General features: G+C 38.4%; 2 protein-coding genes across 3 annotated transcripts; one reads left to right on the plus strand and one right to left on the minus strand.

The window, feature by feature from the left end:
- Positions 1 to 435: 435 nt before the first annotated feature.
- Positions 436 to 11,052, minus strand: LOC106937075 (calcium-binding mitochondrial carrier protein SCaMC-1-like). 2 transcript variants are annotated; one of them, XM_015018407.1, is made up of 10 exons: positions 7,806 to 8,489; positions 7,532 to 7,658; positions 7,357 to 7,444; positions 7,159 to 7,270; positions 5,204 to 5,362; positions 4,964 to 5,116; positions 4,752 to 4,859; positions 4,468 to 4,635; positions 4,207 to 4,357; positions 436 to 2,394 (listed from the first exon to the last, which is right to left on the minus strand). In XM_015018407.1, the coding sequence occupies exons 1-10, from the start codon at positions 8,037 to 8,039 to the stop codon at positions 2,213 to 2,215; spliced, it is 1,482 nt and encodes a 493-aa protein (XP_014873893.1). In that variant the 5' UTR covers positions 8,040 to 8,489; the 3' UTR covers positions 436 to 2,212. The 2 variants fall into 2 exon arrangements, with proteins under 2 accessions (XP_014873893.1, XP_014873894.1); XM_015018408.1 differs by lacking the exon at positions 7,806 to 8,489 and adding an exon at positions 10,969 to 11,052 and having other exon boundaries at positions 439 to 2,394.
- LOC106937076 (protein FAM102B-like) lies at positions 11,035 to 19,032 on the plus strand. Its single transcript, XM_015018409.1, has 11 exons — positions 11,035 to 11,203; positions 12,471 to 12,591; positions 12,751 to 12,780; positions 13,150 to 13,266; positions 14,322 to 14,368; positions 16,325 to 16,428; positions 16,563 to 16,658; positions 16,768 to 16,978; positions 17,370 to 17,506; positions 17,749 to 17,812; positions 18,055 to 19,032. Exons 1-11 carry the CDS (start codon positions 11,058 to 11,060, stop codon positions 18,095 to 18,097), a joined length of 1,116 nt encoding a protein of 371 aa, XP_014873895.1. The 5' UTR covers positions 11,035 to 11,057; the 3' UTR covers positions 18,098 to 19,032.
- The last annotated feature ends 539 nt before the right edge of the window (positions 19,033 to 19,571 follow it).

Here is a 19,571-nt window from a genome sequence, read left to right on the forward strand (position 1 = left end):
GGATCTATTCTCTACAGAACTGATTTTTAGCCTTGGAATTTTAAGGCCATAAACGGTGACTTCTGTTTTTTCTGCAGTCAACAGGAGAAAATTCTGCCTATTCGACTCACTGATATTATTGAAACATGAGTGTTATCATAAACTAATATCTCAAATTTTAAATTCTATTTCAAACTGACAAAATAAAGTGTGTTTTGTTAAAACAGGACATAAGATAAATTGTGCATGCTTTTATTTTCAGTAAAAATGTAATTGTGGCTTACTGGTGAGCTCATACTTATGTCTCTTCACCGACTCACTTCTTGTTACTTAGAAGGTCTGATAATTCAGAAAATGTGCCAACATTCCACTTTTGGGTGTAAATGCTCCATGATTTCTACTCCATCCAGCTCTAGAACCAACGCTCTGAGGACAACACATCAGAGAGAAACACTCTTTCAACTCCACCACATTTATTTTACTCTTAATTACATGTCTCCATGCAATATAAAGCTTTAATGCAACTGATATTGTTCTGTTACAAAGTTCAAAAATTTTCTTCCAATTGTTTACAATATTTTAGATAAAAACCAGAGTCTCCTGGTCTTCATCAACTTTGACATTTCACAAAAAATAAATATGCAATCCTGTTCACATTTTGGTAAGTCCAACTCAGTCCACCAAAAAAAACCAGTCAATTAAAAAGTCTGAGAAGTGAAAACAGCAGCCCTTTGAAACACTGTCAGACTGGGGGGGGGGGGGGAACATCCCATTTTTTTTTTTAACCTTGTAAGCTGTATTTCCATTAAGTTAAATTAATGTAACGAAAAATAGCTAATGCGTGGAAATGTAGGGGTGTATAGGGAAGAAACAATAAAATTAAAACAAATAAAATGTGACAGAAAGCACTGTAAACTGTTAATCATAAAATGTTGCACAGTAATCACATCTCAGAGAGAGCAACCAGAGCTGTCCACAAAATCTTCCAAACTGACCTATTATTCATTTCTTACTCTCAGTTTAGCATTCTCTGTCAACAGTTTAAAGCGTGTCTTTTTTCAGTTTAAGGTAGCTAACAGAAATTCAAATGTTCTCTTGTTTTGGTCTGCCAACATTACAGTACAGTATTCTAATAAAAGCAAACCTTACATTTGTATGGAAAATCTTCTTGATTGAGCCTAAAACTGCTAACTGTTGATGTACTCTAAACCCTGAAATCATAAAGAGACAATACTGTCATGTTTGCTTTAAAAAATAAATAAATAAATAATCACTACTCATATTTTATCTCACTAAGATAACAAAAAGCTCTCCCTGCTGTGCATGCTTACAGTTTTTCTGATTGAAAATAAGAGACACGAGACACAGTTTGATCTTTACAGGTATTTCAGTCTATTAACAGTTTTTGTCACTCAGTCCAATAAATAAGCATACCTGAAAACATTTAGAGATACAGTACATAAATACAGTTATAGCTAAAATTAAAAAATAAACAACTCATCTCCGAGGTTTGCATCAAGAGGCTGTAAGGCACATGTAAATAACTATGAAATACACAGGATTTCACATTGCACGAGAAGTGTGTCATTACGCACACACAGTTCCAGTGTTTATAGGTATGGATTTTTGAGGCCTAGTTCTGTTTAGCTGACAGCTGCTGGTTGGAGCCCCGCTTGTCTGAAGCTGATGCCCTTAGTAGGTGAGGTGTGTTTTTTAAACGTAAAAGTGAGAAATTAGATCTCCAGTGTGTGGACATGTGCCCATTTAAACAAACTTAGTGTTACTTTTCTGATTCTGAGTCTAAGCGTAGCTTAGGATGCAATCCAACTTTTCCTGGAGAAAATATTTTAATTTCAGATATATATATGTAGAAATATTTTAAAAAAGATAATCACATTGAGTCTCATTTTTTTTTGTTTCATCACAACCTAAAATAAAAGTCTCATAAATAAGACCATTTACTAGGTGTGTTTTTTAATCTCCAGAAATTTTCTTTGTCAAGCATTGTTTGTGGACTGTGTGTTAAGGGAGTGTGAAATGTGCAACCTTAAGACTAAAAATAAAGCATGCGCACCACAATTGATTAAAACACTACTGGCAGGCAATTCTTAAAACATACAAACAGCTTTCCATCCAGTGAGCTGATAAAGTCATGCGCTGTATGTTAGGGAGATTTGTTTGTCTTCAAGTCTAACAAATGCTTTGAGTGCTCTTCCCCTGCTGCTCGCAGTTATCATTTTGAGAGCCCCAAGCCAGTCTTCATGTACTCGTAAACCACATAGCTAATGCTGACAGCTGGAATGACTTTCATGAAATTTGGCAGGATGCCCCGGTAGAGGCCAAAGAAACCATCTTTGGCTACAATAGTCCTCAGCAGAGAACTCATGGAGGGCTGGTCTGACACATCCAGGGACGCTGCAAAGAAAGGAAATGAAGCACACATGAGAGCAGCACTGCTGTCTGCCATCTATCCGAGAGTTAGACACTGGGAGGTTTTACCACACTGGTGGGTCCGCTAAGCAAGTTTATAACAGTTTACAATGAGCCGAGCCGTTGTGTGACGCTGTCAGTTGTTTTAGAGTTTACGACAATGTAAAAGGTGGTTTACAATAGGACGGTTCATTAAATCTTTTCATGAAAGGATTTTTTTAAAGGGATTCTCAAACAGATAGGCAGACCCTACTTCTGCATCTCCCTTCAAGAATAGAAAAAAAACAAACAGAAGGAGAGAGGAAATCGTGATGGTTGCCATCTCCCATGGGATATTTCTTACCCATGATGCATCAATTCTGACTGAACATTTTGTACCCTATTTCAAGTAACTTTGTACCGTACTTCTAATCTTTTATTTAGTAGTTTGCTTAAAAGCAGGAGATTTCGTTTTAATCACCAGTGATAATCTGTCATATTTAAGAGATAACTGGCTTAACAGGAAATCATACAAAAAATAAACAGAAAGAGACAGTAAAAGAATGTTTTCAGATAGTGAGTTTACGCTACAAAAGATTTTGTTTAAGTAAAGATAAAACCAGTCATACTCCGATGAAGACAATGGTCTGTGTAAGCTTTGTAATGTTAAATAATTTGTTTGTGCCATTAAGCTAGCTAGAGGATCATTGTGTAACAAATTAAACTGATAGTTTTCGGGTTTAAAACAATCTTTCTGTCCATTTTTATTTTTACTATCCTACATTAAGAATAAAAATAAAAATAAACAACTACAAATAGCACTGCTGACACAAATAGGTAAATCATACTTAAGGATAATAGAAATGAAGAAACATAGTTGATACATTTTGACATAAAATAAAAACACAAATAAATTGCCAGAAAACAATGGATAATGTAATCGTTCAATTTAACATATCAATGTCCACAACAGAGACCGGCCGCACGTCTCTAGTGCAGCTCTTTTGTTTGAAGTTTGCATAAAATATTTGGGTATCTTTAAAAAGGTTTGACCCAATGTAATCAACTTGCTTGCTCGGGTAAATATTACAGTGATGGTCACATTTAATGGCACACACAGCAAAGATGTTTAAAAAGCTTTAAAATGAATCCGTCCACTACGGCAGCATTATAATCTCACACAAAAACACGTGGAATAATTTACCAGCACCGCTGATGTACGGATTTGAGAAGGAGCTTGTAACTTTTCTCCTCTACGATTTCACAAGTGCGAAGGTTTTCAACCTTCAAGGTTTTAGCACAAACTCCTAAGATGGCCAAAGGTCATTCATCCCAAACAATCAATTGGCTTGTAAATAGCATCTTAAGGACACTTGAAAGTCCAATCAGGTCACTTTTTGCTGCAGATAAATGAGCATTAGGTGTTTTTTTTTTTGTTTGTTTGTTTTTACCTCTCATGCCATCCTGCTCACTCTGTGTGGTGGCAAGATAAATATGGGTCATTATCCAGCTGAGTGGCCAGTGGCAATGACAAATGGGCCTCTTACCCCATGGTTAAAGGAAGTCAAAGATTATTTATAACTTTAAAAAAAAAAGCATGAATAAAAAAAAAATGCTTCAGTCACTTAAAAAAAGAAGTAGCTACAGGCACCAATAATTGTGCCAATGGCATATAGTATATCCAGTCTAACTTTTTTTCAGATTTTGAATAAAAGTGCTGAGAAGTAATGCAACAAGAGTCTACAAGTAACAACAATCTACAAGTCATGTTTCCATTTTTCATCTTTACCCCTATCATACGGGCAGATTGGTGTTTACCTTGCGCCTGCATCCGTGTGCGTATCAGTGCCAGGGGATAGCTGGCGAGCTGGCCACATGTGCAGGAGATAGTCCCGCAGCCCAGCAGCACCAGAACTCCAGGGTTGGCCGAGTCTTTGGTGTGGTGCGACAACCAAGTGTTCTTCAGAGTCTGAGGCACGGGAGAACAAAAAAAACGCTTAACTTGCAGCACAAAATGAAACAACCGATCTTTGTTTTTCTCAGACTGTTATCCATCTAGACATGCGAGACTGCGCACACCTCATAAACAGCGAGGTCTATCCCAGCGTAGGGAATAATGCCAATTAAGTTTGGAATATAGCCCTTATAAAAAGCGATGACACCCTCTTTCCTCAGGATCTTCTTGGCACAGTCAAACATTCCTGCGTACTGGCCAGTTTTCCTCAAGGTCAACCGGGTCTTTAAAACCTTAAAGAAAAGCAGAAGAAGTGGGAAAATTTACAGATACATGTTCTTTTTTTAGAATAAAACAACTAAAGAGTGAAAGATCTCGAAAGGCGGCATGACAAAGCAGTGGCTTGTACCTCCATTGGGTAGATGGCTGTTTGTGCTGTGGCCCCTGCCATGGACCCCGCCATGAACCTCTTATGAGTCTCTATCTTTGTTCCCTCTGAAGTTAACAACTTCTTATACTGCAACAGAAAAAACAAACAAACACAAAAGCCGACGTAACCAAAAAATGTCATATTTACCCATAAATATAGTCACAAATATGTTTTAAGATGTGGGTCTGAACTTGTTCGTATGCCATGAATTTGAATGCAGTCTCAGGCGCGATCTTTAAAACGTTGATCCCGTTTCCTCTCCACAGTGACGTCAGACCTCCTTCTACAATCATCTGTCTGAAGCCTCCAATCAGGCTTATCTTGTTGGCTGCGGACGAGTGAACCTGTAGCGTAAATACACACGTTTAGCTAACTAGTTTCGCAGTAGCACACCTATTGTTCCATCAGTCTCTCTACCTAGCATCGCTGACCTGCATGAAGACCTTGAGTCTGTCCAGAGGGGCTGTGCCCGTGCGAGAAACGGCACCTGCCACTGCACCCGCAACCAGCTGCTTCCACCACTCGTCTGACCGCTTCTCTTCCTCTGTAAACTCATCCGGGATGGACAGACTGTCACCGATGTCAAGCACCTAGAAGTTAAACAAGCATTTTCCCCCAATATTATTGATCAGAATTACGCACCGACCGATTTGGTTTATGTCAGCCATTAAGTACAATCTTGTTAAAGTACATTTATACACATGTGCTTATGCAGTTTATACAGAGCAAGACAGAAGCTGAGACACTCAACAGCATGAATGTCATGTGAGTTTTGTCCTTTAATCAACAGTTCCTTTGTCCACAACGGCATGATCAGAAAAAAAAAAAAAAAACACCTTCAAAGACATTTAAAAACAAGAATTGAGTACTAAAGTTTGAATTTCTTGTGTATTTATTCCAGTTCTCCATTTCAGTTCCAAAATCAGTCTTACCAGTTTTGTTGGCACATCCAACTATGTCTGGGTTTTTGTCAGGTAGCTGTTCATTTGAGGTGAAGTTGTAAAACTTAGGGGTACACCAAGTTCTTTGTCATTCTATACAATTACAAAACTCAACAGTACAACTGGAAGGAAAATAAGTCCTCAGCAATATTCTACCACCGCCATGTTGATACTGTGTTCTTAAGTTTTGAAAGACTCACCTTGACTCCTTCAAACACCCTTGTTCCCACTCTGACAATGTAAGTTAAACTTTACCTCCTCTGACCATAAAACGTTTCAGAAAGAACTCAGCTTGTCCATGTGGGCAGCTGTAAACGTCAGCCTCAAACTCGCCTCACTGCAGACAGTGCTGCTAGTACTCCAGTATCGTTCACTTTCTGATAGACATTCTCATTAGACATGCTAAACAATTTCCTTTCACCTGAGACTAACATACCGGGTCAAATAATTGACACTTTAGCACAGATGGCTATTCCTGCAGGAATAGGAAATATGAAGGCTTCTGAGATGACCTCTACCTAAATCTTATTAAAAATGGATTAACTTTGTTAAGCAGACGGCTCTGTAGCTGACAACAAATAAATATGAATTACCTCTCTAACGAGCCTGCACTGTAAATTGTTGAGTTAACAGCGTTTTCTGACAAGAGAGGGACATGCAACACTGTCTGTGTGGTTAGTGAAAAAAAAAAATCTGCAAGCTCAACTTCTCCTTTCTGTTTTCACAGTTGTGTAGCAACTATGTTTAAGTCTCGTCTGACAACATTTGCATTACCTTGAATGTAAAGTTTTAACCGGAAAGCCGATACACCAGGAACCTCGCACGGCTCTAGCAGTTTAAACTTGAAACAGCTCACAAAAAGGAGGGAGGAACAACAAGAGGGAGTTGTCCTTTGATTTGAGCCAACAAAGTTATGGCCACTGAGCTATCTGAACCTTTGGCTGACAGGCTTAAGCTGTTTTAGATAAACAAAGCTAATGTTTTCCCGAAAACATGAAGGTGCCTTAGACAAAAAGAGAAAAAAAACAACAACATTGTTTTGTGGCTATTTAATGCAAATCTGTTGCGAAACGAAAACGGGGGTTGCAGAGGCGGTTATCTGTCCTGCAGTCACGGCTGTTGCACATTTCAGTGTGGTATGCAGGGAAATATTCATGGACAGGTTCTGTCAAGAGAGGTTCTGTGAAGTGTGGGTAACCCACCAGTCCAAACATTAGACCACTACCAATTTAGAAAGAAGCACAATAACAATCTGAGAGAGAAACACAACACGGTGCTGTGGCCTAATAAAGGGAGAGCTGCTCTCAATTGTGAACTGAAAAAAAAAAAAAAAATCCATAATATCTAACTGAAGAGGAGTGGAGGACATGTGATTTATTCCACTGCAGTTGCCTCAGAGTGTGGGCAGAATGGGCCTCACAAAGTGTTTCTGTTTCCAGCCTCACCGAGGAGTGCTTCCAGTAGCGGATGATCTCTTCCAGGTTGTAGGCAGGGTACAGCAGGAAGTGCTCTCTGAACTCGTTCCAGTCAACCGTCATGGTCCCATCGATGTCCATGCTGAGAAAACACAACCTTTTATTTATTTTGTCCACTTGACATGTTTTAAAAACCTAGGTTGCAGTGCATAGAAGAGAAGGTCAAACCTTTGTAAAATCGTCTGGGCATCCTCCCTGCTGACATGTATGCCCAACTCTGCAAGAGCCTGCTGGATCTCTGTGGCATCAATGTGTCCTGACACACATTTAAAAAAGGAAAGATCACATGAAATATCATCGTGCAAGTGGCATGGTGAGCTTTCAGTGACTCTCCGTCGCTTACCGTCGTTGTTTCTGTCCAGACTCTTGAAAGTCAGCAAGAGCTTCTTCTCATGGTCCTTCAGGTATTTGGTAAACTCATTGAAGTCCAAAGATCCATCGTTGTTTTGGCCTCCAGATGACACAATTTTCTACAGGAAGAAACGAGGAAACATCTAGAATCAGTCAGGCCACACTCTCACAAAATGTCATCCTAGAATGAAATCTTGCGAAAGATCCAGCCCAAGACTTGAAACTTATATGGGTTACAGTGCACTGGATCTCCTGCTTCGAGTTACCTGAGCAGCACCGTGGCGAAATATCCCCATAGCTTTGAGGCCCACTCGTAACTCAGCCACATCCACCTTACCATCTTTATTAGTGTCAAGTTTATCAAACAGAACCTGGTAGGACCGCACACTGTCGGCATCCCAGCATAGGGCACTTGACAGTAAAGAAGTCCGTAGCGCTTGATACATTGCCGAGCTATTGTAGAAGCAGCGTGCAGACGCACCGTCCGTCCGGCAAACCATAATCTGATGATTAATCCATATTGACAATCATTCAATAATCCCACTTATAATCCACACGCGAACTCCTCGATGGCGATGACGGAAAAAAAAAGAAAGAGAGAAAAGGTTCGCTGGTTACGGTGTTTTTGCAGTTTGTCTCCAACCAAGGTGTACTCTGCAACCAGCGCTTGTAAGGAACTGCAGCAACCGAGGGCGGAGCTACTGCTGCTGCGTGTCTTCTCGGTGCTCGCTACGAAAAAGCGGGAAGGATGGTTGAAAAGGGACCAAATAAACCTCTTTCCGGATTAGCTGCGTTCACTATCTGTTTCACGCTCGTTAAAGTGAACTTGTATCTTTCACCGCCGCTTTTTAGTGCGATATGTTACCAAGCCTTTCCGAGGAAATGTAATCTGCTTATCTGGAAGGACGTGTCAGCACAGAGAGAAACACTGAGCGTTGCAGTTTCATAATGGCAGTCCTGCTGGACGCCAGCAGAGGGCGACATTTTATCATTGAAGAAGTAAAGAGAAATGGACGAAGATAAAACTAGCAATACTACAACTAATAAAATGAAGTGGCATAATCATAGAAACCATGATTATAAGTAATGTTTGCATTCCATAGCAATGCAGAGCAACATTAAATAAAGTCTCAAAATGTCGAAAAGAATAATAAACTAAAAATTAATGTGTCTACAATAATGATTGCAACAATACAATCTAAACATGATAACATACACATTTTCTTTAATTTCTTCTTTATTGTTGTTATTGTTTTAACAAAAGTCTATTGTATGTTTTTTTTTCTTTCCTTAAAGATACAAAAGCTGCAATAACCCAGTTGCATAAATGTGAATATGACTTCTTCATGTCTCATTTCTTTTTGGATCAAACATGAAATGTCTTCAGTCCGGTTACCTTCTACTTAAGGATTTAGGACAGTGATGTTTCTGATGACTGAGAATCATCAGAAACGTGGTTGCAGTGGTTGGAGACAAACCACTGCAACCACGCTTTTGATGATTCTAATCCAAAACATGATGATTGATCACATGGGTGCACAAATATAAACAAATGCTATGTTGAAGCACCTATTAATTGTCAGGATTCAGTGTCCTTTGGTAGGAGTCTGTCACCATTCCACATCTCCAGCTGTTGGCCTGCTTTTCTTTTCAAAGCCTCCTGAAATGTATTTGATTTTGAGATATCTCACAAGAAATGATATGTCAGAGTCCGACTTTGTTCAGGAATCAATGCCTTTACCAAAGTTCAATTTCATTCTGCGAAGTGATTTTGTTGTTGCCTTGGATGTATGTTTTAAGCAACTGTCGTGATGACATATATATATTTTTTTAACAATTTACCACTTCCTGAACGTTGAGAAAAATCTCAGTTCCATCTTAGAAGAGGAAAGCGCAAAGTAAGACGCTGTCATTACTATTTCTCAGAGTGGACATGGAGATTTTTTGATTTTTTTTTGTTTGTTTGTTTGTTGACATGTAGTGTTGTTGTTTTGTGCCAAACAGATCCTTTGAAAATCTGAGCCAAAATCAAAAGTCTGGTTTCTTCAGATCACAACATTATGTTTTGAGAGGTGTTGGCCCGGATTGGGTGAAAGAAATTCTTCTGCCCTGTTCCTGAGATATGAAGAGCACAGGATAACATTTCACTCGTCTTTTACACATGTAAAATATAGAAAAAACAAATACTCTCTATACTCTTCTCCTTGCTGATACCTTAGTACAACAAGTGGCTTTTGACCTTTTGTAACCCCTGTACAACCAACGTCTTTAGCCAAATTATGAAAATGAGCAAATAGAAAACCTTAAGAGGTCAATTAAGCTTTGTTTCAGATTAAATATTCCTTATCTCACATGGGAACAAAGAGGAGATGGTGCTAAAACTGAACCAAAAAGGGCTTGACAAAATTCAAGAGTGTCCACAATTATCCAACCAGGTTATTGAAATTGTTTTAGCTTTTGCTTTTATCTTCTTAACAAATGAGAAAAAATATCTTGTTTGTCAAGAGAAAAAGATTTTGAATGATTTATCACAGTCTCCGTTTCTATAGTCCAAAACCTGGAATTTAAACAGTGATGTGTTCATTTCTGAGAGCCACCATAAGGTCACCTTGTTTGGTGTTAACAACCAAACAAATAACAGTATTTGTCAAGGCAGAGTTCTGTTATGCTGGGAAAATAAAGGAGTGTGTTTAACCCAGGCTGGCTTAAAACATTGACCATTATCATATGGGGGCTAGTGACGCTTTTAAGCAGAGTGAGACTTCTTTGTATTTGTGAATGTTTGTCAAATGTGTATCTAACAAGTATAAATTAGAATGTCCCTGAAAAAGTTAATTTATTTCACAACCTTACCTTAAAATGTAAAATTCATGCATTACTTTTATTTGCTACATAGGGTGATATAATTTTGATGGAAAAACTCAAGTTTAAATGCAAGAGACCTATGAAATAAGATAAATAAAAATCGATTTGCAATATAGCAGTATTATGTTGCATCCTTTACAATCCTTTTGTATTTTCTTTTGGGTTTTTCTCAAGCCATATATAAACGTAATTAGTAATATCATTAAACATTTGATATGTACATTCCTCTGTGTATAATAACCATACAGTTTCATTTAAAAGTATTTTTGTCACTTGACATTAAAGATGGGCATCCCCATTTCTCTCACAAAGTCCCAGTTAAGTCACAGGACTAATGTCACTAGAGTGCATTAACCTGGAAACATCCCTTCGGTTACTTCTTCTTTCAGTTGGCCGATTTTAAATAGATTTATTTTAAACTGAAGATTTATAAGTTCGGTGTTTTTCTTTGTCCCCCGGTACGTCCAATCAAATCCCGGGTTTTCCCCACGTCACAAGTGGTGGGTGGGAAGGAAATGTTTTAAACTTTGAATCCTGTCTGCGGTAGAGAGCAACTCAACTCACCCTCATAGCTGCGAGGCGACTCAGTCTGTCAGCTTCTCCGCTTCAAAGGCTCCTCTCATTGCTCCCAGTCGTCCCACCGTAGAGTCGCCATGTCTTTCATCCTCATGAAGAAAAAGAAGTTTAAGTTCAAAATAGACTTTGACTTGGAGGAGCTGTCGTCGGTTCCTTTCGTAAACGGAGTTTTATTTTGTAAAGTGAGACTCTTGGACGGAGGCTTTGCACAGGAGTCGTCTCGGTAAGGCTTCGCTTCTATTTATAGCTTAAGCACAACTAACCTAAGCTACAGTCAAATATGTTTTTCACCAATTTCAAATCTAGTTTGACGGATTGTTTTCTTGTTTGGTTTTGTTGTTGTTGTTTATTTTTTTCAGTTGCGCAGTGGCGTTGTTTCATGCGGAACATTAATCCATAAACACTTGGCTAATAACTTCACCTAACATTCAGCATTTTGATACTCACCAACAGCTGTAGCCTCGTTGACAAAAACGGTGGCAAACTTTATTTTAACTGGAGACACTTTATGAAGTTTTGAGTTCAGTTTTTTTTTCTTTTCCTGAAGATATAGATTTATACTAGCCGATGTTTGCTATAGCTGGTTAAACCAGTTGCTAAGCAACACGCCTTGGAGCATCTGATACTTTGACTCAGGCCAACTAACTAGCTATAATTTTAAAAGTTTTAAGACAGGAAATTTATCTATATTATAATTAGAATAGGCAGTTCAGGTATTAAAGAAATATAGTAATTTATATTGAGCAAGAAAAATCTGATCAATTCTTCAGTCAATAAAAACAATATCAATGCAACAGCATTGTTGCAGCTGATTCATTTAAACAGAGATTTCAGAGATGTCCAAACTAGACAAGTGTTGTAGTTGTTGGTCCTGATCTTGAACTCAAGGGAACATAAAATAAAAGTCAATATGTGGCATGAATGTAATCAAACCAATCTAACAGCAATCCATAATGTCCTGTACTGAATACAAAACACGCACCATAAGCCTTCTCCTCCTTCTTTCTCTGTCTTTGAAGTTTATCATAGTTATTATGTGACGAGGTGTGGTACATACTGATTTCATACCCAAAATGACAGATAGTCCCTCACACATTAATATATGGCGTCTTATGAGTCACTAATTAACCTAACTCGCCTATCTTTGTGCTGCCCCAAATTCCACGTGAAATCCCAGAGCAGAACAGATAAATGTTTTTTTTTTTAAAAACCCAAACAGGTCAGGAGGTTCAAACCAATTTTGATAGCCAAAACAAAATCAGACTTTTACTTTCATTTTTTAAAAATTCATTTGCGTATTTCTGAGTAGACCGAATGGCTTCACATGCATTGCAATCTTGCAGTCTATGTGACGCACGTTAACTGTTTGCGGGTTTTATACACCTACAGGAATTCCAGTACCCACACTGAAATCAAGCTATAGATCCTGCAAATGTTTGACAAGATGGTCTGTGTGTGTTCAGTTTGTGAAATGTGCCCTTGTCTCCCAGAGAGCCTGTCCAAGCCAACTGTGTGCACTGGAAGAAAAGGTTTTCTTTCATTTGTAAGATGAGTGCCAACGCAGGGACGGGGGTGCTGGACCCCTGCATGTGCCGAGTGTCGGTACGAAAGGTAACGTATCAAAAACGTAAAAAAAAAAAAAAAAAAAAAATCTGTTTTCTAGAACTGAGTCCAGGATTTTTTTTCCCCCCCAAATAAAATTCTGTTAATTTATTTTAATGTTTAAACTGTGATGCAAATTATAGTGTTGCTCTGTGTTTATTTTTTCAGGAACTCAAAGGGGGAAAGTCTTTTGCAAAGGTAACATTTGTTCTCTAATGACATTAAACATGTTGTTGACAAAGCACTTCCAAATACTGGGTAATACAGTTGAATTAAAAAAAACAAGTAATAATTTCTTTTAAAAAAATAAGTGGAACAATTTTTTTTAGCGGGCGGGGTTCCCCCCCCCCCCCCCCAGCTTTGGTGACTAAGTCGAAATCTGACCCGTGTTAACGAGTAACTTTAATGAGTCTCGGAAGTGACTCATCTTTCTGTGTGTATTCTGTCTTTCAACATTCCAGTCCACAAAACTATAATCTCTGCACAAATAAACAGTTACTTATTGATGTCGAGATTTGTGCAGCAGAAGCTCCAATCTCAGTATTTCCACTGTTTGATCACTTCCAGCTTGGATTTGCCAACTTGAACTTATCAGAGTTTGCTGGGTCTGGCAGCACTGTGCGACGGTGTCTGCTAGAGGGATATGACACCAAGAACACCAGACAAGACAACTCCATTCTAAAGGTATGCTCATAAATCAGCATACAACTCTGCAACTCTAACTTACACAGTTCTGGTTAGACTTTTTTCTATCTATTCATCAATGAATTTATTGTAGATTTCTTAAGTCTAAACAGAGACAAAATTGCACAATATAGGTTTAGATGTATATCTACATAACAATATTTTGGTAAATGTCCCCTAGCAAATTGATTTTTTTTTCTTTTTTTTTTTTCCGCACTGGTAGGTTTCAGTGTTTCAGACAGGAAATGAGTAGAGAGAGAGGCATGCAATGCACCAGATTGATGTTCAGTTTCTTTTTGTGTACAAAAATATAAAACTTCTTTCTGGACAGTGTTGCTAACAGAGTTGTTCTTGAACATCCTGACCGATTCTCTTTCTGACCCATACGGACGATTGTATCAAATGAAGCCTGAATACTGGATGCCACGACTGGACAATGAATCCCAAACAGGCTAAACTATTTCCATGTCAGGACAATGTAACATTTTAAAAGACCAATAGTAGATTTTATCCAACTAGAATCCAGCTGATTGGTGCAAAAAGTGTGCAGTCAATGTGCAGCTTGCTTGGAGACATTCATCAAATATGGGGGCAAGGTTATGTATGTATTCAAGCCCATATGCATTATTTTGGCCTTATGCTGCTGACGAGAGAAAATCTAAGACAAATTCAAACATCTGCATTCAGTTTTGTTTTTTAAACTTTGTAGCAGCGTTTTGTGGTAAAAAATTTTCATCTTGCATTCATAGAAATCTGTGACCAGAATAGTACGTCATTAATTTTGCTGAATAAAACTCTTAAAAGATTAACATCTTTTCCCCATATTTGTAAACCTTTTTCACTTTTTCCCACCTATTTCTTCTTAGAAACTATTTAGTGCATGCAAAGCTTATGAGAACTGAGACGTGTCCCAGCCTGTGACTTGATCAGCCATGGGAATAACTTTATTGCATGCATGTCCTTGCCAAATCATGGGGCTGTAATCTGATGAAATCATATTTTACAGGAGAGTCTAGAGCTTGTCTTGTGCCTCACTGTGTTTGTCTCGGTTACAGGTTGTTATTCACATGCAGCTAATGTCTGGAGACCCCTGCTTCAAAACGTAAGAGCTCTTCCTAGACACTACTGAGCTGTTTGACTCAGATATTGACTCTGTGTGAAGGCTTTACTTGCACATCAGGTTCTCTGTAGTCGTGGTTACAATGAAAGTGGGTTTCACTGGTGTAAAGGTCTGTCATTGACCACAACGGAAAGTATTTTCATCACATCCTGTGTGTCACCTAAACTTAAAACACACTTATTTATTGCTATAATCACCAACAGAGTTTTAAGTTGGAAAGAATCACTTGATCTTATCTGTGAGCTAATAACGCCTCACCCAGATAGTGTTCTGCCCTGCCTTAACTGGTTGGAAGACTTTCTGCGGGATCGGACTAGCTCAGAGTCCATATTCTGAGAATATTGATTTGTAGCAATGTTTTTCTCAAAGGCTGTGATGTAACATGTGGGGGAAAAAAAGCTGTCTTAGTCTAATATGAGCTTTTCTTTTCCCTTTTCAAGTCTTGTTTGCAGTCTAAATACTGTAGCGGTTGCCGTGGGGACAGCCAAAGCTTAGTCATTCACCCTAATGCCATATTACTCACTGTGTAGAGAGAGCTAACGTGACAATGTCATGTTCCTTCCTTTGCCACTTTTTTTTTTGTTCTATATTTTAGTTCAAATGTAGGTTCAATTTAGAAGGTTGTGATCACACAAGTACTTCATTGGAAATGAACAGGATGTAGTGTACTTGGAAGTTATTTTAGGAAGAGTGAGTGAAACCCTTTTTATTTTACTTTTTATTTAGTTTTTGTTTAGTTCACCAGAAGTCCCAGAGTGGAACTCACTATCAAGATCCCAGAATGAGTTTCTCTAAATGGATAGCAGATGTTGCGTCAGCTCGCTAGTCAAAATGGATGTTGAGGGAAAACAGCTGGTTGCTGTCCGTCTAACTTGTGGGGAAACGAAGTCCCAGCTTAGGAACAACACACGTGTAGCTGGATTACATAAAGCAATATTTTGTTTATGTGTGTACTATAAATACATAAAGCTTCTAAAGGTTTAGTTTGTTGTGTTTACAGGGAGCTTGCTTGTAGAAATAACATAAAGTGTTAAAAGTTACGTCTCTGTTTGTATGCACTTGCGATTTAAAAAAAAATGGGGTGGTGTTTGCAATGACCTCAGAACAATCCTGTTGTATGAAACATCCTGTTTCATACAACAATCCTGTTGTATGAAACGGCAGGCGTGGCTGCTCTTCCCTGAGGCTTTTCATTGAGAAACTGTCACGTCAAGCAAACTAAATGCTGCTTGTAGAGTTTCACTTAAGTTGAAGTTTGGGTGACTGATCAAAATGTGAGACTCCCACCATGCCACCTTTGGATGATGCTAAGATTGTGATTCTTTAGGTTCCTCCTCATGCAGGTTAAAGAAATTCTTCAGTTGTCTCTGGCAGTCATTCGGTGTTGCTTAAATGCTTGCTGCCTATTTACTCAAAGCTCTGCCTTGCACCTCAAGTCCCCAGCCAAGATTCTGCCTCACAGAGCATCTCTACCCGCTCCGTTTGTACTCAACTCCTCCAGACTAGTGGCAGCAGCAATTAGTTAAACGCCTGGTGGCATCTGCTGAGATGATTATAGGAACCACTTCTCAGTTCAACACTCTTAAGAACAGTTGGAGAAGCATTGTTGCGATGACTAACTGAAGGCGGAGTGTCGTAAAGAGACTTCAATGCGTCAGATTTATTTTGTGTTATTTTATATACATAGACAACATTTTTATAACAATTGACGGTGACACAGTTGGCTGGCACCATGTGCCTGGAAAATACATAATACCAACCCTTGAGTAATAGCTACCCACATTGAACCCGTATTGTACAACAATATTCTGTATGAAAATCTTTTTTCACAAAGCAAAAATATAGATGGGGGGGGGGGGAATTAAGATTCTGCAAGTAACTCCCATTTTTCACCAAAACCCTTTTTGATGTGTTTTGACTGGCTTGTCTCTGTTTTAGTCCGCCGTCTACAGCCATGACTCTGGGAATCCCACCAGCAGAGGCAGAGGGTCTGCTTGAGGATAGAAAAGGAGGAGACGTTCGCACATCACATTCAGGCGCTGGTACTTAGATATTCATACGGTCTGCAAGACAGGAGATTTGTTGCATTAATTGATTCATGATTTTTCTTTTTCTTTGTTGAAATAAGCTCTAGACAAATGCTTTTTTTTTCTTTTTTTTTTCTCTCTTCTTTTAGGAACTCCAGTAAAGTCGAGATCAGTCCCAGATGATCTGATTGCATTCACCCACTCCAGAACATCCAGTTATGCAAGTCAGCTCTCAAAAATGTCAGGTATCGTAACAAAGATCCGTCCTGTTTTCAGCAACAGCAACATGATCAATGCGACTCAACGCCCGTTTTAAATGTGGTCACTGTATAAGTTCTGGTTATTTCCTTACAGGCTATAGTTCAACCTATTCAAGCTCCACAGATCTGAGCCACAGGCGGAACGGTTCAGGAGGTTCTGCCTCCACAGGCATCGGTAGCATCGAGCCCGGTGATCAGCAGGGGGAGAGAGGAGAGAAAGAAAACAGGACCACTCCCACTTCCACAGGCTCTCCAACCTGTTATTTTGCATGTGAAAAACTCTCCACGCCAAATAGAGCTTACAGGTAAAATGCGCTGCTGCTTGTCTGGATCAGTATCTAACGCAGTCAGTTTGTCATGTTCTGTACCCATACATCAGTGTTTGGTTCAGAGCCGTTTCCATGGAATTAAAGGTTGATGGGTGATTTTGGATTTACATCAAATATCAGAACAATTACAGAATTGTTATTGAAACTGGTTATTGTTATCCTCTTATATTTTCTTCTATTATTGATTAATGTGTTAGGAAAGCTACCTTTACACTAGACTAAAATAATAACCAGATTTTTACATATATACATACATAAATATCTCCTTTAGAATTCCGTATATTCCATATGTACATATTTTTAAACGTTATACCTTATAAAAACATTTGCTTTATTAACCGCAGATGTTTTTCTCTTTCCTTCTCAGACCTCCAGTAAAACAGAACTCGGTGGAGAATCAGCTAAAGCGAGTCGATGCCACGCGGGTGGACGCCGATGACATAATAGAGAAAATCCTGCAGGGCCAGGATTTCAGCCATGGCTTCTTGGATTCCAGTGCAGAGGGTGTGTACCTCTAATTCTGGTGTGGAAAATTGCTTAGCATCTTACTGGTGTGGTCAAATTACTTTGAGGTGTTGAAATACAGGGTCTATATGTGATCCAAACAAGGTTTTGCAGCACTCCGTAGTTGTTTATTCCACAGAAAGTTCTTTTAATCATCGATAAATTCTGTGACTGATCAGTGGAGCTGATTATGATGAAAGATGATCAGTGTTTTCTCACTTGTAATGTGTGTGTTGCTGCAGAGGAGGGGCTCAGCTTGTTTGTTGGACCCGGTGGAAGCACAGCTTTGGGAAGCCAACACATGAGGTGGGTGTGGTTATGTAACACTGGCTATTTACTGTAAATATGCAGAAATGCAACAATATGTCAGATAAAAGATCTAAAGAGGAAATGTTGCATTTTTTTTTTTTTTACACAAATCTTCTCACCCCATCTCATGTCTAATCCGCAGAAACTCTTTGGTAAACGTATAACAGTCCATATAAAAAAAACAGATCAGATATCAGCCTTAATTTCCAGCCATGTAACACACTGGCATTCTTTTCCAGGGTCGTAACCGGAGCCTTCGAACAGGTGGTCATCAAGCAGTAGGCTTTAGCAGGCATGCGTCTTAAACAAGAGGAACTACTTCTCCGGGGAAAAAGCAGCATGGCCGAGCAAAGGAGGTGCCAACTGAACTTACTCCTATCTGACATCAGGAGATTTTATTTCTGTTATGCAACATTTCCCCACATGACCTGTGCAGCATCTGTTGGCCATGAAAGCCCCCTGGTGTTCAAAATGTGGAGCTGAAGGACATTAGTGAAACTTTTTGTGCGCTGATCACTTTCTTTCATCTTCCGTAGAAGGACGTTTGGTTCAGACTCTCAGCATTTAGCTCTTTGAAATTTGGAACTCAAATGTTTGTCTGCCCATTCAGTGATTTTTTTGTTTGTTTATTTGTTTCATTTTAAACAAAATGTCACTCCCTCTGCACAGAGAGACCTGTATGTAGCATTAAGCATTATATTTAGTATTTAAAGCTTTAAAAATTCTAACTGTCAGAGCTTTATGCTGGAGTAACGTGCCATTTAATCTGTAATGTTAAAATGTTTAGATTTTTGTCTTTGGTGGGAATTGCAAAGTGGCATTTCTTTTTTTTTTTTTTTTTTTTTTTTGTCATGATCAAAACTGACAGTAAGATGCTTATTCACCTTTGTTGCAAGATAGCTATTTTTAAGTAGCACAGCTTGGTAAAACTGAACACCTCTCACCTGGTTGTGAAGGAGGACGACAGCAGTTAAAAATAACCAAAAGGTTCGTTCGTTCAGTTTGTTTTGTTGCAGAAGTATATCTGTTTAGTCTCTAAAGTTATGTTTAATAGTATATTTGTGTAAAGTATTGAAATGTGATGTTTTAAATGCATCAGAGCCGAATGTAAAGGTTGTAGAAAAAAAAGAGAGAAATGAAAGTCATGTCTGTTTTATTCCATGTTGTCTTAATTTTACTGTAAGATTTTTTAAAAGGAAATGTAAAACTATATTGAACTCACATTAGACATAGTCTGTCACCTACTGAACAATTTATAGTCAATTCTTCTTTAAATAATTAAAAAATATAGTTTCCCTAAATTGAGAATTATAAAATAATACCTTTACACCAGAATAAAACAATAGTGGGCTTATTAAATGGATCCTACAATAAAAGTACATAAAAGCACCAATAAATTGGCATTACACATACAATTGTAAGAAGAAAAAAAAAACAAGAAACTTTGCATGAAACATTAAACAACATTTTATTAAAAACCACCTCAAAGAAATCAGTGCCACCTGCTGGACACTTTGAAACCAGCTTTGGACAAAAAAGGAATAATGGCCACTTAACTTTGGAAGTCAAGACTCGACCTGTTAGATATATTTTAGGTTTTTGATCAAAATGCTGCTTTAAATGTGCTTACTTATATGAAAGGTATTCTTCTTAGTGGCAACAACATTTTCAGAATAGAAATTTTATTTTTGAAAATCTAACAGCAGATGTGACAAACATGCAAACCTATGAGCTATATATATATATATATATATAT

This window comes from Poecilia latipinna, unplaced genomic scaffold (assembly GCF_001443285.1).
Source record: "Poecilia latipinna isolate Pla-1442-1.1 unplaced genomic scaffold, P_latipinna-1.0 Scaffold2270, whole genome shotgun sequence".
Classification (NCBI taxonomy): Eukaryota; Metazoa; Chordata; class Actinopteri; order Cyprinodontiformes; family Poeciliidae; genus Poecilia; species Poecilia latipinna.

Coding starts and splice junctions, on each gene's coding strand:
- LOC106937075 (XM_015018407.1), bottom strand. CDS start 8,039: ATGGTTTGCCGGACGGACGGTGCGTCTGCACGCTGCTTCTACAATAGC. Junction 5,117..5,203: donor GACTCAAGGTCTTCATGCAG/GTCAGCGATGCT, acceptor TTTACGCTACAG/GTTCACTCGTCCGCAGCCAA. Junction 4,358..4,467: donor TAGACCTCGCTGTTTATGAG/GTGTGCGCAGTC, acceptor CCCGTGCCTCAG/ACTCTGAAGAACACTTGGTT.
- LOC106937076 (XM_015018409.1), top strand. CDS start 11,058: ATGTCTTTCATCCTCATGAAGAAAAAGAAGTTTAAGTTCAAAATAGAC. Junction 12,781..13,149: donor GGGGAAAGTCTTTTGCAAAG/GTAACATTTGTT, acceptor GATCACTTCCAG/CTTGGATTTGCCAACTTGAA. Junction 16,429..16,562: donor CACATCACATTCAGGCGCTG/GTACTTAGATAT, acceptor CTCTTCTTTTAG/GAACTCCAGTAAAGTCGAGA.